This window comes from Podarcis liolepis (assembly GCF_965112155.1).
Source record: "Podarcis liolepis genome assembly, chromosome: 1".
NCBI lineage: Eukaryota > Metazoa > Chordata > Lepidosauria > Squamata > Lacertidae > Podarcis > Podarcis liolepis.
In genome coordinates this window covers 46924787-46942133 of record NC_139554.1, presented here as the reverse complement: position 1 = coordinate 46942133, position 17347 = coordinate 46924787, and the positions used below count along the sequence as shown (strand labels likewise).

The following is a 17347-nucleotide window of genomic DNA, read 5'->3' as shown; positions in this document are numbered from 1 at the left end:
TGGCAAGAGCGCATGGGATCTCAGGTGCCCACACAGGGTCTGTGTCCCTTTGGAGAATAGAAGACATGGTGGAGGCTGTTGTGCTTTAAGAAATAGGGTCTATTCACCTATTTACACCCTCAGTTTGCATGGAGGGGATCCAGATCTTACAGCATGGCCCAAAGCATTGCAGGCAGTCCTTCCTTTTCCCTTCCCAAAATGGATCTCCCCCCTTCTTCTTCCCAGAAACCCTTTGCCCTTCCCCAGAGCAGTTACCCTGGCAACCTTCCAAATCTACAGTCTCCGCTCACGCTTGGGGCTAGAAGTGCCATTCTCTTTTTAACAACTCACAATGGCTTTCTTAAGGGACCTAGTTTGGCCAGGCTACCCAGGAATTCCTTTGCAGCTTATATTCTCCCCTCATATCACAAATAACCCCACATCGTAGCATTTATTAATTTCAGTGTTTAGGGGGACCCCCCCCGTTCTGTAACAATATGTTTAAAACTCCTGGCTTGCGCTATCAGACAACATTGTGAGCAATTCACAATTCAGTTGAATATAAATTGTTTTTATTTGCAGATGATCCCCTTCTGTTTATTTTGAAGCCAATAATAATAATAATAATAATAATAATAATAATAATTATTATTATTATTATTATTATTATTATTATTATTTATTATTTATACCCCGCCCATCTGGCTAGGTTTCCCCAGCCACTCTGGGTGGCTTCCAACAAAATATTAAAATACAATAGTCTATTAAACATTAAAAGCCTCCCTAAACAGGGCTGCCTTCAGATGTCTTCTAAAAGTCTGGTAGTTTTCTCTTTGACATCTGGTGGAAGAGCGTTCCACAGGGCAGGTGCCACTACCGAGAAGGCCCTCTGCCTGGTTCCCTGTAACTTGGCTTTTTGCAGCAAGGGAACCACCAGAAGGCCCTTGGCACTGGACCTCAGAACGATGGGGGGTGGAAACACTCCTTCAGGTATACTGGACCGAGGCCGTTTAGGGCTTTAAAGGTCAGCACCAACACTTTAAATTGTGCTCGGAAACATACTGGGAGCCAATGTAGGTCTTTCAAGACCGGTGTTATGTGGTCTCGGCGGCCGCTCCCAGTCACCAGTCTAGCTGCCGCATTCTGGATTAGTTGTAGTTTCCAGGTCAGCTTCAAAGGTAGCCCCACGTAGAGCGTATTGCAGTAGTCCAAGCGGGAGATAACCAGAGCACCACTCTGGCGAGGCAGTCCGCAGGCAGATAGGGTCTCAGCCTGCGTACCAGATGGAGCTGGTAAACAGCTGCCCTGGACACAGATTTGACCTGTGCCTCCATGGACAGCTGTGAGTCCAAAATGACTCCCAGGCTGCGCACCTAGTCCTTCAGGGGCACAGTTACCCCATTCAGGACCAGGGAGTCCTCCACACCTGCCTGCCTCCTGTCCCCCAAAAACAGTACTTCTGTCTTGTCAGGATTCAACCTCAATCTGTTAGCCGCCATCCATCCTCCAACCGCCTCCAGACACTCACACAGGACCATCACCACCTTCACTGGTTCTGATTTGAGAGATAGAGCTGGGTATCATCCCCATACTGATGAAACCCAGCCCAAACCCCCTGATGATCTCTCCCAGCGGCTGCATGTAGATGATGAAAAGCATGGGGGAGAGGACAGAACCCTGAGGCACCCCACAAGTGAGAGCCCAGGGGTCTGAACACTCATCCCCCCCCCTTTCTGAACACGGCCCAGGAGGAAGGAGCGGAACCACTGTATAACAGTGCTCCCAGCTCCCAGCCCCTCTAGACGGTCCAGAAGGATGTTATGGTCGATGGTGTCAAAAGCCACAGAGAGATCCAGCAGAACTAGGAAACAACTCTCACCTTTGTCCCTAGCCCGCCGGAGATCATCAACCAGTGCGACCAAGGCAATTTCAGTCCCATGATGAGGCCTGAATCCTGACTGGAAGGGATCCAAATGGTCCGCTTCTTCTGTCATACCTGGAGTTGTTCAGCAACCACTCGCTCAATCACCTTGCCCAAGAATAGAAGATTTGAGACTGGGTGATAGTTGGCCATTTTGGCCACATCTAAAGATGGTTTGTTAAGGAGCAGTTTGATAACCGCCTCTTTTAGCAGGTCTGGGAAGGCTCCCTCACAGAGAGAAGCATTCACCACCCCGCAAAGCCCATTACCTAGCCCTTCCCGGCTAGCTTTTATAAGCCAGGATGGACAAGGATCAATGAGACAGGTGGTTGGTTTCACTCGTCCAAGCAGCCTGTCCACATCCTCAGACGTAACAGGTTGGAATTGATCGCACACAATATGTCTAGACAGAACTCTAGCACTCTCCCGCCCCAGTCCTGCTCCCATGGTGGAGTCTACCTCTTCCCGAATCTGAGCGAATTTATCTGCAAAAACTTTGCAAAATCATTGCAGGAGATCATGTGGCCTGTACTGGGCCCTGATGGAGCAGGTGGTTCCACTAAATTGCAAACCACCTGAAAGAGTCTCCTGCTGCTGTTTTCTGCAGATGCAATAGAGGCGGTGAAGAAAGTCTTCTTTGCTGTCGCTACCGCCACTTGGTAGGCTCGACATTGAGCTCTAACCCGTGTCAGGTCAGCTTCAGAATGAGTTGGGCCAGACTTATTCAGGGATAGCCCCATGGAGGCCATGCTTTCCACGAAGTCCCGAGCGGCCCCTTGTAAGGTTGTGTCAGCATGGATGTTAAAATCCCCTAGGTGTCTCCAGGAGAATATCTGCCATGACCTGAAGCAGCTTGGGCAGGGAATCCTTGGTGCAGCAGGGAGGTCAGTACACCAAAAGGAATCTTGGCACAACAGAACACCGAAACCAGAGCAAAGCACGGAAATGCCATTTACCTTCCCACCGGAGCGGTACCTAGTTATCTACTTGCACTTTGACGTGCTTTCGAACTGCTAGGTTGGCAGGAGCTGGGACCGAGCAACGGGAGCTCACCCCGTCGCGGGGAGTCAAACCGCTGACCTTCTGATCAGGAAGCCCAACAGGCTCTGTGGTTTAACCCACAGCGCCACCAGCATCCTACCCATTCACTTAAGCAAATTCACTGAAGCAATATCAATTCTAGATTTGTATGTTAACACCAAGAGATATAACTCAGCTAGTAACAGTAAACATAAATGAAATACATAAAATAACAAACATAAATTTTAAAAAAGAGGCTTCCCTAGATATTGATAGATGGGAGCCATTAAACCTTACCACTTGCAGAAAGTTGAATGCTCTCGAAATGAACATTATTCCTAGATGGGCTCCCACTATGTTTCCAAGCACAAATCAGTGTTGGTGCTGACCTTTAAAGCCCCAAATGGCCTCATCCCTATATACCTAAAGGAGTATCTCCACCCCCAGTGTTCAGCCTTGACGCTGAGGTCCAGCGCCAAGAGTCTTCTAGAAGTTCCTTCACCAAAGAAAGTGAAGTTATAGGGAACCAGGCAGAGGGCCTTTTTGGTAGTGGCGCCTGCCCTATGGAATGCCCTCCCATCAATTGTCAAGAAGATAAATAACTATACAACTTTTAGAAGAAATATAAAGGCAGCCCTATATAGAGAAGGTTTTTTTTTAATGTTTAATGTTTTACAGTGGTACTTCGGGTTACAGACGCCTCAGGTTACAGACTTGGCTAACCCAGAAATAGTACCTCAGGTTAAGAACTTTGCTTCAGGATGAGAACAGAAATCGTGTGGTGGTGGCACGGCAGCAGCGGGAGTCCCCATTAGCTAAAGTGGTACTACAAGTTAAGAACAGTATCAGGTTAAGAATGGATTTCCAGAACAAATTAAGTTCTTAACCTGAGGTACCACTGTATATATATTCTATTAATGTAATTCTTGCTTTATTCCACTTTAGAAAACAAAACTTAAAGGTCATTTGCAAATGTTCAAAACTAATATTTAATTGAAATAAGTCACCAGTAATGAAATATAAGCGCACATTGCCCCCAGATTGGTGCACGGTAATTTAAATGCCATTTGAAGGTAAAATGGATTTGCAATCATTCAACCAAAGAATCACAGTAAAAAAGCCCTATACCATATAATATTTTTCTGCTTTTTTAAAAAAATGATGACTTCTGAAAGTAGGGTGTATTTTGTGAAGAGGTAGGCTAATTACCAAGAGCTGATTTCATAGGTTGTATTTAATAGAGCCATGCACACCCCACAGCCCAGCTGTCCAAATCAGGCTGACCTGCCTGGCTCAACCCAGGGACCACCAGCCTGGCTCCCTTGCATGCTCACACAAGCAACATCAAAAGGGAACAACTGGCAGGCACGCAGCTCATTTCCAGAGAAATGCACTCAATTGCCTTAGTCAACAAGGAAAAGGTATAGGACAAAATATTTAAATTCCTTCTTCCTTCAGTGTCACTATCTATGACTAATCTGGTGTGCCATATTTCTGCTTTTTAACAATGAATAATCTCATAAGATCCAGTCACCTTCATGTGTCACATTGAGTTTGAACCAACTTTGAAGGTTCACAATAACTATATACTATTAATGTATGCAAATCACATTCAATACCAGGCATTTCAACACTGCTTTTCAAAATTCAATTGTATTGTAATTGATTTCAAAAAGGATATTTCTAGTTCTTCTATTTCCATAGGTGCCAACCATGTAGGGCCCTGTCGGGATCTCCGCTCGGCCAAGCTTATAAAGCTCATTTTCCTCCGGCCAAGTCCTTCGGAAATGCCTCCGACGATAACAACCTGAGCCTTTGATGAGGCCTCAGGCACATTCCTGTTCAGCAGAGTTTCCAGCACAGGAAAGTGATGAGATTTATGGCTACATCGCTATGCTTTATTTCTTACTACGCAGACAGCAAAGAAATATACATCCTCTCTCTGTGAAAGCAGAGAGCAACTGCAAACAAACAAAGGAACAGGAAACCAGTAACGTCACATCCGTCTCCCTTGAGACTTCCAACAGTATGGAATGTGTGGAATGTAAACAGTCTTGTGACTCCAAAGCACTGCTCAGTGGCAAACAGAAACTAACAGGCCCTGGGTGCCCAGGCACCCACAATTTTTAAATGAAGGGGCCACTGCCCCCAGATTCCACTCTGCAGTGGACACAAACCATGGGGCGTGCCAACACCACATGCATAAGTCGCAGTGATGTCAGCATGCCCATGGCACCCACTGTTGCAGGGTCAAGGCAGCAGGCCTTTCTATTTCCATGACTAAACGTAATTGAAATGAATTTGTGCATCCTTCTTCTTGGCATAGCAGAAGTCAGTAGTTATATAAGGAAATGGTGTTTCCATGCACTCCGGCACTCATCATGGTGCCCCATTGCGCCAGAAGTGGTTTAGTCAAGCTGGCCACATGGCTCAGAAAACTTACTGTGGACAAATGCAGGCTCCCTTGGCCTGAAGCAAAATGAGCACTGCACCCCATAGTAGCCTTTGACTGGACTTAACCATCCAGGCTCCTTCATGGATCGCTGCCTTGTTGTGGCAAAGGGAATTGAATAACTCAGAGAAGCTATGAGCTATGTTGTGCAGGGCCACCCAAGATGGACAGGTCATAGTGGAGAGTTTTGACTAAACATGATCCACCTGGAGCAGCAAGCCACTGCAGTACTGGAGTATTGGAGAAGATCAGTCTACATCCCAATCCCAAAGAAGGACAGTGACAAAGAATGCTCCAACTACCGCACAATTGCGCTCATTTCACACGCTAGCAAGGTTATGCTTAAAATTCTACAAGGCAGGCTTAAGCAGTATGTGGACCATGAACTCCCAGAAGTGCAAGCTGGATTTCAAAGGGGCAGAGGAACCAGAGATCAAATTGCAAACATGCACTGGATTATGGAGAAAGCTAGTGAGTTCCAGAAAAACATCTACATCTGCTTCATTGACTACGCAAAAGCATTTGACTGTGTCGACCACAGCAAACTATGGCAAGTTCTTAAAGAAATGGGAGTGCCTGATCACCTCATCTGTCTCCTGAGAAAACTCTATGTGGGACAAGAAGCTACAGTTAGAACTGGATATGGAACAACTGATTGGTTCAAAATTGGGAAAGGAGTACGGCAAGGCTGTATATTGTCTCCCTGATTATTTAACATATACAGTGGTACCTCGGGTTACATGCGCTTCAGGATACATACGCTTCAGGTTACAGACCCCGCTAACCCAGAAATATTACCTCGGGTTAAGAACTTTGCTTCAAGGATGGGAACAGAACTTGTGCTCCAGCAGTGCGGCGGCAGCAGGAGGCCCCCATTAGCTAAAGTGGTGCTTCAGGTTAAGAACAGTTTCAGGTTAAGAACGGACCTCCGGAACGAATTAAGTACCTAACCCGAGGTACCACTGTATGCAGAATGCATCATGAGAAAGGCTGGACTGAATGAATCCCAAACTGGAATTAAGACTGCCAGAAGAAATATCAACAACCTCAGATATGCAGATGACACAACCTTGATGGCAGCAAGTGAGGAGGAATTAAAGAACCTTTTAATGAGGGTGAAAGAGGAGAGGGCAAAATATGGTCTGAAGCTCTACATCAAAAAAACTAAGATCATGGCCACTGGTCCCATCACCTCCTGGCAAATAGAAGGGGAAGAAAGGGAGGCAGTGAGAGATTTTACTTTCTTGGGTTCCATGATCACTGCAGATGGTGACAGCAGTCACAAAACTAAAAGACGCCTGCTTCTTGGGAGAAAAGCAATGACAAATCTAGACAGCATCTTAAAAAGCAGAGACATCACCTTGCCAAAAAAGGTTCATATAGTTAAAGCTATGCTTTTCCCAGTAGTGATGTATGGAAGTGAGAGCTGGACCATAAAGAAGGCTGACCACCGAAGAATGGATGCTTTTGAATTACGGTGCTGGAGGAGACTCTTGAGAGTCCCATGGAATGCAAGAAGGAAATCAGCCCTGAGTGCTCACTGGAAGGACAGATCCTGAAGCAGAGGCTCCAATACTTTGTCCACCTCATGAGAAGAGAAGACTCCCTGGAAAAGACCCTGACGTTGGGAAAGATTGAGGGCACAAGGAGAAGGGGACGACAGAGGATGAGATGGTTGGACAGTGTTCTCGAAGCTACGAACATGAGTTTGACCAAACTGCAGGAGGCAGTGGAAGACAGGAATGCCTGGTGTGCTCTGGTCCATGGGGGCACGAAGAGTTGGACATGACTAAACGACAACAACAACAAACCATACAGGTTTACTGGAGTGGCTTGCCGGTTCCTGCTCCAGGTGGATCACGTTTAGTCAAAACTCTCCACTATGACCTGTCCATCTTGGGTGGCCCTGCACAGCATAGCTCATAGCTTCTCTGAGTTATTCAAGCCCCTTCGCCACGGCAAGGCAGTGATCCATGAAGGGGTACCTTTACCTTATAGGGGAGTTTTTAATGTTTGATGTTTTATTATGCTTTATGTTTGCTGTAAGCTGCCCAGAGTGGGCAGGGTATAAATAATAAAAATATCATCATCATCATCCTTGAGGATTTACTCGAGGAATTATCCGTATAACTAATATATCTCATTTGTTTGACTTCAGGGCAATTTTATACTTATATTGGATTGAAAACATTGCCATTTGTACTTTCAGTGTTTATGCACTATCTTCTGCATATAAATAAAGATTAAGGAAAAGCTACTTATAAGTAAGGTTGTTGTATATTTTAGCATTATAACATTCATGTTTTTTGCTTCCACAGTACCTTTTTCAACGCCCATCCTACACTGGTGGAAATAACTAAGACTGCATACGTTTCTGCTGTTCAGTAGCTAAGCCAATCAGCTGCAATATTATTGCTAGACAGCCAGCATATCTTAGGTTAGCATCTCAGTTATTTCAACAGAATCACTATGTAAATTTCTGTGTGAATGGGATTTTCTTTTACAGAGGGTTTAGCCCCTCCTGCCCAGGGCTTTTCCTGCTGTGGGCTTGAGGAAGATACATATGAGAGTTAGAGAATATAGACCACATTGCAAAATTTTCCTGTTTGTAGTGCCTAGCTGAAAAAAATAATTAAAAAATACCCTTAACTTTTAAGAGTAATCAAAAGGTTAAAGACTTAAATGTATTTCTGTATAATATTGTCCATTATCAATTTGCACATCAATTTCAGTGCATTGTTCAATTCTCTAATTCAGTTTGGAATGTCTTCTCCTTTTTAAATATTTTTTTCATGCATTTGCTCCTTCAGTTGGCCAAACTTCTGTGTCTAGTGCTTCCTGAAATAAATACCCAGAACCACAAGAACACAAAAAACAAATATAATTACTCCTATAATTGCTGCCATGCTGGAGCTAAATTTAAAAATACTATGTCTTGGAGGGGGTCTACTATCAACACTGCCACCATAGCCTTCATAGAGACAGTCAGGAGGAGCCCAGCCATAATCTCAATGACAATGTTTCTGAGTATTGCATATTTCTCAATCATGGCACTTTGTGATATTACAATCATACTGCAACAAGGACATGCTCATGCAGTTCCCATCAATGTACATCAGGTCACTACCACAAGAAGTCCCATCTCTTACTGCTCCAATATTGGGTATCTCTATTCCAGCGTGGTAGTCTGTACTCCAGCATTGCCTATTGCCAGGGGCAGTATGAAGTATGGTGGTGTGTTCCTGCAAAGAAGGTAACTGATCAACATTTTCACAATGGATTCAGCCACACAAGATATGCTGAGTATCACATTTCTTATAAGTGTCATGTCTAAGCCCACAGGTGCCAAAGCGATCCCCTCAAGCATTTATTTCACTGAAGCAATCCTTTGATGCACCAGTTGCTTTGTTGCCAAATATCATTTTGCATTGTCCATTGTGAGTTGTGCAATTTCCATTATAGCAATATGCACCATCACTGCACGGGGCAGCATCTTGTACGTAAACATCTTCAAGACACAGCTCTGAAGTCCCATTGCAGTAATCAGGAAGGTCTTTGCAAACAGACTGAGCTGGAAGAAACTGACAATTAACACAGCACTGTCCAAAAGCACAAGTGGCATCTGGACTCAACATGCACTTAGACTGGCAACGTGGATCCAACTTGCATTGCTCTGGTGAGCCACAGTCACATTCCTGTTTATCTTCTACTATTTTGTTTCCACAGGATGCAAATTTATACATTAGATCAGGGACTGGTGGAACTAACAAACATTGAAAGTTCCTTACTGAGAAGTAATCCTTATAACTACAATTGCTAAAGTTATCTGTGCTTGCTTGGTATGCAACCATAACGCAAGCATGTCGATCACAAGTGCAGTATTTTTCATCATATTGCAGAGTTCCGCCCTGTTGTGCCTAGTAGACAAATATAATGAAGAAGGGCTTTAAAAAAATTAGAAACTTAAATGTATCTCTGCATAATACTGTCCATTATTTCCTGCGCATCTATTTGACACATTCAGTGTATTGTTCAATTCTCTGATTCAGTTGGGACAGGATTTTCTTCCTTTTTTATATCTTCTTCATATGTTCTTTCTGGTTTTTTTACAAACCGCTCTCTCAGACGCTTCCTGAAATAATTACGCAGCCCAAGTATAGCAACAACAGTAAAAACAAGAAATACAATTGCTGCTATAATTCCTATGATGATGCCAATATGCTGTGAAGCCTTCCCTGGTGGTGGAGGTCCACTGTCAATGCTGCCGCCATAGCCTTCATTGAGACAATCTGGAGGAGCCCAGCCATAATCACAATGACAATGTTTGTAAGTGTTGCATATTCCTCGTTTATGACACTTTGTGACATTGCAATCATATTTCAAGAGGAACACATTCTTGCACTCCCCATTAATACACATCATTTCTGTGCCACAAGGAGTCCCATCTCTCACTGCTCCAATATCAGGTATCTCCATTCCAGCGTGGTAATCTGTACTCCAGCATTTCCTATTGCCTAGGGGTGTGTTAATTATGGTGCTGTGTTCCTCCAAAGAAGGTACTGTATCAACATTTTCACACTGGATTCGGCCGCACAAGATGTTCTGAGTATCACATTTCTTATAAGTGTCATGTCTAAGCCCACAGTTGCCAAAGCGATCACCTCGAGCATTCATTTCACTGAAGCAATCCTTTGATGCACCAGTTGCTTTGTTGCCAAAGATCATTCTGCACTGCCTAGTGTGAGTTGTGCAATTCCCATGATAGCAATATGCCCCATCACTACACGGGGCACCATCTTGTACATAAACATCTTCAGGACACCATTCTGAAGTCCCGTTGCAATACTCGGGGAGATCACAGCTGCTGACCTGTTCTCTGCAAACCTTATGAACTGGAAGATACTGACACTCAACACAGCACTCTCCAAAAGCACAAGTGGCATCTGGACTCAACATGCAATTAGACTGGCAACATGGATCCAACTTGCATTGCTCTGTTGAGCCACAATCACATTCCTCTTTATCTTCCACTACTTTGTTTCCACAGTATGCAAATTTATACATCAGATCAGGGTCTAGTGGAACTAACAAACACCGTCTGTTCCTTACTGAAAAGTAATCCTTGTAACTGCAATTGCTAAACTTATCTGTGCTTACTCCATATGCAGCCATAACGCAAGCATGTCGATCACACGTGCAGTATTTTTCATCATGTTTCATTCCAAGGTTATGTCCTAATTCATGGGCAAATATAACAGTAAAATCAAACAAACTGTAAGTCATATATGACTCAACACCACTTGCCCAGTGGGCAAGACAAATTGTTCTTACGTACGCTAATCCAAGTGTATTTCCAAAACTTTTATATACAAATAAGTGAGCAGCATCAAGATCTATATGTTTACTTAGTGACTCTCTTACAAACGTGGCAAAATTGATCAGTGTTTCGTCTATTGTGTCTTCGATTTTCATGAGGTTCTTTTCTGACCAAATCTCCAGGCCAGCTATAGACAACTCAACAGCAAGTGGCTCATATATTGAGTTTGCAGCATGGATAATATCTAGAACTTGCAAAACAATACGACTTTCATTTCTGTCAAACCTGACATATCGTTCATGTTCTATCACAATGGCAAGCTCCAAGTATCTGGTATGTGTCCACCAGGCTCCTCTCGCATCAATTTGAACTGTTACATTATTTGTGCTTTGGATCATGGCCTCTTGGCGTCTTTGCTCTTCCTCTGTTAGCCCGCACCTCATTCGTTCAGCACCCACCATTTCCTCCAATCTATACAACACATGCTGAGAAGTAGCAGATGCCTGAACAGGTTCGATTTCATAGGTGCGGTTTTCTAAGTGCAACAGACCCCTGAGTCCCCCTGAGCAAGTGCTGAGGGTGACTCGAGAGGCAGGATGGCCTTTTACCAAGCCGCGGTAGAAGCAGTCATCTCTGATGAAAGGATAGTCCATCTGAAGGTCCCCCTCCCTACTGTAAGTGAAGACAGGGAAATGTTTAGGCACAAAGCTCTTCTTTTTCCTGAGCTTCACAATGTGGCCCTTCCCCTCAATTTGCAGCAAGTAAGAGATAGTGTGGGGGTTTTGTCCATATCGGGGGGTTAATTTCCTTGGGACAATCATCTCATAGGAGGCATACCTATAGCCCTGTGGAGGGTTCTGACCTGCAGTCTCACTCAACACATTCCATGAGATCAGCACCAGCAGCCAGGGAAGACTGCTTGTCATCTTCCCTGACAGGTGAAAGAATGCACTAAGGCACCCCATGGGATGGCCTGTTGTGGGCCCAAAGCAAAATGGGAAGGAGACTCCTATAGAGAGAGGAGGATTCTGATGATAGCAACCGTCTGTAGATTTACCTTTGGAATGTGGGCGGGCCTTGGTGATTAGGGACAGAATAGAATGCAGAGACTGGGCGAGCGGGAAGCGGGTCAGAGTGCCTTACAGGGGACTTAACAGGAAGAACAGAAAGGAGTCCTGATAGGCTGAGGACCATAGTGTCAGGTAATCATGGGAACTGAGTGCAGGGCAATGGAAGAATACCTAGTCACATAGCTGTTAACTTTTCCCTTTTCTTGTGAGGAATCCTATTTGGAATAAGGGAATTTTCCTTAGAAAAAGGGAGACGCTGACAGCTATGCGCTAGTAGGAGTTCCTATGGCCTTGTCATGAACAAATTTGGTATAGATATAGTATTTCTTGTGCCACTGAAGGGCTGGAAGCAGGATATGTGAACAGCAAGTTGCCTGCTCTACAGATATTTGGCCAGAAATATGCAGCAATAGCAGGTAAGGCAAAAGGGGAGTTTTTAATTATTATTACTTTATTAAATTTGTATAATGCCCTAAATCCATAGATCTCATAAATTTACAAGCCAGCACCAGCGCAGCACACGGAAACGCCGTTTACCTTCCCGCTAGAAAGCGGTACCTATTTATCTACTTGCACTTAAGGGTGCTTTCGAACTGCTAGGTGGGCAGGAGCTGGGACCGAAAGAAGGAAGCTCACCCCGCCGCGGGGATTCAAACTGCCGACCATGCGATCGGCAAGTCCTAGGCACTGAGGTTTTACCCACAGCGCCACCTGCAGGTTGGAGTAGTTTGTATCAAATGCTATAAATTTTATATGAAGGTGTTTTTTAAACAAATTATAGGAAGTCTTTACTTGTCCATCTGGTCCACAGAGTCACACTGTACCTGTTGCATACGTGCTCCTTTTGATGAAAAGGCTCACATTCAAAATTCTCCAATGCGTCTACTCATTTTGAGGTGGCTCACTCCTTGCCCCACAAACACACATGCAGGGCATAGAGGGCAGCTGCCCCTCATCCCAAGGGCATCTTGGCGGTGACTCTTGGCTGCGAGTCCTGGAAGACCTGCTCTCTGCCTTGCAGCCTTTTCCCACCTGACCTAGGAGGGAGGGGCCCTGACTGACTTCAGCTACAAAAGCTGAGACTGCTGAACACACCCTTGAGCTGGGGTGTTGTTTGCCGGATTTTGTTGGAAGGGGTGGTGGTTGCTGCTGTTGCTGGTTATTTGTATCATTATTATAGATCATATGATTTATGTGGAAATTGTTCAGTTTGGTTGTATATTTTTTATGTTCTCTTTATTGCTTATGACTACTTTAGTTATGTTGTAGTTATGAGTCCAGCTACAAAAGCTGAGGCTGCTGAAGAGGCCAGAGACCATCTTGGCTGTCTCTTAGTGCAGACCCAGGTCATCGAGCCTGAGCTTCCTCATGAACTACCATTGGCAGTATTGTTTGCATACCACTGCAAGTAGATAAATAGGTACCGCCTTACTGAAATCAAGATAGACTATATCCACAGCATTCCCCTCATTCACTAAGTTTGTAATTCCATCAAAAAAAAGAAATCAGATTGGTCTGGCATGACTTATTTTTGAAGCTTTTAAGGCACTTTTAACACCAGAAATCTGACATGGCTTTTAAAAATTCCATTGCATTTAAAACATGATAATGGATTTCCAGAATATGTTTTTCTTTTATTTTCATGACAAATCAATTTTATTTGTGACAAATAGATTTGTTTTGATTTACTGAGTGTTACGGGTCACACTCTAAATATTTATTAAGCAGAATACATTTTTATAAAGAAATTAAAATACTCTCTTATCATAAAATCATAGAATTGTAGAGTTTGAAGGGATCATGGAGGTCTTCTACTCCAGCCCCCTGCAATCCAAGAATCTTTTGCCCAACATGGGCTCAAATCCACAACCCTGAGATTAAGAGTCTCTGCCCTACTGACTTAATCTAGTTCTTTTTAAATGTAATTTTGATTTTAAAAAAGATGACGGCAACTGCAAGTGTTTATTTTTTATTTAATAAAATTTATATACCACTTGATTGTTGGGGGGGACGACCTCAAAGCACTTTTGAAAAGTAATATGTAATTGAAATATGTCACAAAGAGTTACAACATAATACAGAAAAAAAAATTCCTTCCAGTAGCACCTTAAAGACCAACTAAGTTAGTTCTTGGTATGAGCTTTCGTGTGCATGCACACTTCTTCAGATAATACAGCACACACATACAAACTGATTTAAATACATCTTTGGGATAATATGAATTTGTAGTAAATCAGCAGAGTGTCTTGGTAGAACAAATTGTTTTATTTTTTAATAATATTTTATTAAGTTTTATCAATAGGAAGGTTTAGAAAAGTTTAGAAAAATACATAGAACAAAAAGATACAAATTACAAAATACAAAGATACAGACATTAAACACAAAAATAGAAAGGGGAAAAAAAATCCCTTTCTTAGTTTCTCATCTTTCGTTAACTTATTTTCCTGACTTCCTCACATCTCCCGTTTTTGTATCCCTTTTAGAAATTGGTTCAGAAAATTCATGTCCTATTGGTTTATCTATTATTAATCCCATCTTACATTTTACCTTGTTGCTAAAACCTCTTCAATTCATTTCAATGTTATCAGCATTCAAAAATTTTACAACATTTCTGCAAATAAGTTTTAAATTTCCTCCAATCTTCTTCCACCAATTCTTCTCCCTGGTCTCGGATTCTGCCAGTCATTTCCGCCATCTCCATATAGTCTATTAGTTGCATCTGCCATTCTTCCAGGGTGGGTAGGTCTTGTGTCTTCCAATGCTTTGCGATGAGAATTCTTTGCGATGAGAATTCTGCTGTAGCATACATAAAAAAAGTTCTATCCTTCTTTAACACTGATTGGCCAACTATGCCCAGGAGAAAGGCCTCTGGTTTCTTTAAGAAAGTATATTTAAATACCTTTTTCAGTTCATTATATATCATTTCCCAGAAGGCCTTAATCCTTGGGCACGTCCACCAAAGGTGAAAGAATGTACCTTCAATTTCTTTACATTTCCAACATTTATTATCGGGCAAGTGATATATTTTTGCAAGCTTGACTGGAGTCATGTACCACCTGTACATCATTTTCATAATATTCTCTCTTAGGGCATTACATGCCGTAAATTTAATCCCGGTGGTCCACAACTTCTCCCAGTCAGCAAACATAATGTTATGTCCTATATCTTGTGCCCATTTTATCATTGCAGATTTTACCGTTTCTTCCTCAGTATTCCATTTCAACAGCAGATTATACATTCTTGAAAGCATCTTAGCATTGGATTCTAACAATTCTGTTTCTAACTTTGATTTTTCCACCTGGAAACCAATTTTTTTGTCCAAGTTATAAACCTCTCTTATTTGAAAATAATGTAACCAGTCTCGCACCTTCTCTTTAAGTTTGTCATAACTCTGCAGTTTCAATTTGTCACCTTCCTGTTCTAAAATTTCCCAATATTTTGGCCATTTAGCCTCCATATCGAGTTTTTTCAAAGCTTTCGCTTCCATAGGTGATAGCCACCTTGGAGTTTTGGTCTCCAGAAAATCTTTGTACCTTATCCAGACATTAAACAGTGCTTTCCTGACAATATGGTTTTTAAATGCCTTATGTGCTTTTACCTTGCCATACCATAAATATGCATGCCATCCAAATGTTATCATACCCTCCAAGATCCAAAACATCTGTATTCTCAAGAAGTAGCCATTCCTTCAGCCAGCAAAAAGCTGCTGACTCATAATAAAGTTTTAAGTCTGGCAGGGCAAACCCCCCCCCCCTGTCTTTAGCATCAGTAAGGATCTTAAATTTTATTCTGGGCTTTTTGCCCTGCCAGACAAATCTAGATATGTCTCTTTGCCACTTCTTGAAACAGTCCATGTTATCAATAATAGAACAAACTGTTTTATAGGCTTTAACAGACTAACTTTTTCTAATACGTTTTCTGGCAGAAAAACATGTTATCTCTGAAATGAGGGTGTGTGTTTTTTTACAGCGGTACGTCCTGGTTTTCTACACTTGCTTTTTATTTGTAAGGAACCTCTGTAGAAACAAAGAAAGGTGGTTTTCTCCATTTACAGTGGAGAGATGGATAGCTGAGGACCAGGCTCAAAACAGTGCCAGCGTGGACTCTGAGCAAGTGCAGACCTCAGACTATAAGCAAAAAGCCAGATGCCACTGTGTAAGATGAGCTGTCTCGGTGACTAGCAGCCTCATTCCCTGGGCTTTACTTTCCTATTGTTTCAAATAAGTGTGCCTACTTCACCTATGAAATTTTGGAGAGCAAAAGAGCAGCTCAGCCCCACATTCCAATTTCTAGTCTGGAAAGAGGAAGGTCTAACAAGGGCATAATACTGCTTCCACCTTCCCCTTTTTCCTCTGCAGGCTGCTTCACCTTCAACTGTACTGAAAAGGGAAGAGCTGGGATGCTGTGGAATAGAGCATTGAAGCTCCTTCCTCCCTCAGCTGCAGTATCTGTGGCCAGTATTTGCAACTCCGTGTGTGTGTGTGTGTGTGTGAGAGAGAGAGAGAGAGAGAGAGAGAGAGATGAGATCCAGTCACCTCTATGTGCAACACTGAAATTGGTCCCTATGTAAGAAGATCAGTCTGCTATTAGCAGAACTTTGGAACTTAAGAATTAAAGCATCCCTCTTTTGTCCATAGCAACGTTCAGTAATCTCCCTTTAGGGTTTATTCAGAAGAAATTATTCATAACATTAGGACCTCTCAACCATTTTACACCTATTTTAATAAAAAATGTTAGCATTTGTACTATCAGTGTTTTTAATCACTGCTTTTTGCCTTTTAAAACAAAGAAATAAATGCTTACTTGTATATTTTGAGCGACTGGTTGTGAGCCAGAGCCAGGCTCTCTTGGATGAAACCAATTTTCTGCATCCATTTTAATCAAGGTTTAGGTCTGTTTGGCCATGGAAACTGCTTTTGTTATGCTGTATGATGACCTCAGTCAGGAGAGGGATGGGAGAATGTGTTAATTCCCTGTTAATCCTATTGATCTCTCAGCGGCTTTCAATACCATTCACCATGGTATCCTTCTGGAGCAGTTGTCCCAGTGTGGGGGTGGGCAGCACTGCTTTGCGGTGGTTCTGGTCCTACTTGGATAGTCATTTCCACAGGATGATGCTTCGGGAGTGCTTTTCAGCTTCACAAAGTCTTCAATGCAGGGCTCCTTAGGGATCAAGCATGGCCCCCATGCTGTTAAACATGTTAATCTACAGGAAACTGCTGGGTGGAGTCATCCAGAGTCTTGCAGTACGTTGACAGTAATATGTTGATGGCACATCTGGATTTCTCAACATCTACAAGTGTAGCAGTGGATGTGCATGACTGATGTCTTGACTCAGTAATAGACTGGATGGGAGCCAATAAACTGAAGCTCAGTTCAGATTAAACTGAAGTGAATGGTTCTCTAGACTGGATGGATGGGAAATGGCCTGCTCTTGATTGGATTACACTCCCTCTGAAGGAGTAGTTACATAGCTTGGGGATACTTCTGGAAACTTCGCTTTGCTGTCACTTGAGGCTCAAGTGGCCTTGATAACATGAAGTGCCTTCCATCTGCTTTCGCTGGTGGCCAGCCATACTCTGATGACC

The 17347-nt window shown here is 43.0% G+C and overlaps 3 protein-coding genes across 3 annotated transcripts in view; all 3 read right to left on the bottom strand.

Moving 5' to 3' along the window:
* LOC310686102 (uncharacterized protein) overlaps positions 1-17347 on the bottom strand; it is a gene marked incomplete at its 5' end in the record, with an annotated part of 75584 nt that overhangs the window by 27381 nt on the left and 30856 nt on the right. The window lies entirely within an intron of this gene.
* Positions 8239-12254, bottom strand: LOC310708716 (disintegrin and metalloproteinase domain-containing protein 20-like). Its single transcript, XM_083507413.1, has one exon. It carries the CDS (start codon positions 11652-11654, stop codon positions 9405-9407), a length of 2250 nt encoding a protein of 749 aa, XP_083363539.1. The 5' UTR covers positions 11655-12254; the 3' UTR covers positions 8239-9404.
* The window catches only part of LOC310708721 (disintegrin and metalloproteinase domain-containing protein 20-like), a 31035-nt gene continuing 21926 nt past the window's right edge, over positions 8239-17347 (bottom strand). The window contains exon 2 of the mRNA XM_083507425.1: positions 8239-9504. Coding sequence (XP_083363551.1) covers positions 9494-9504 — 11 coding nt within the window. The 3' untranslated portion in view covers positions 8239-9493. The remainder of the gene's footprint in view (positions 9505-17347) is intronic.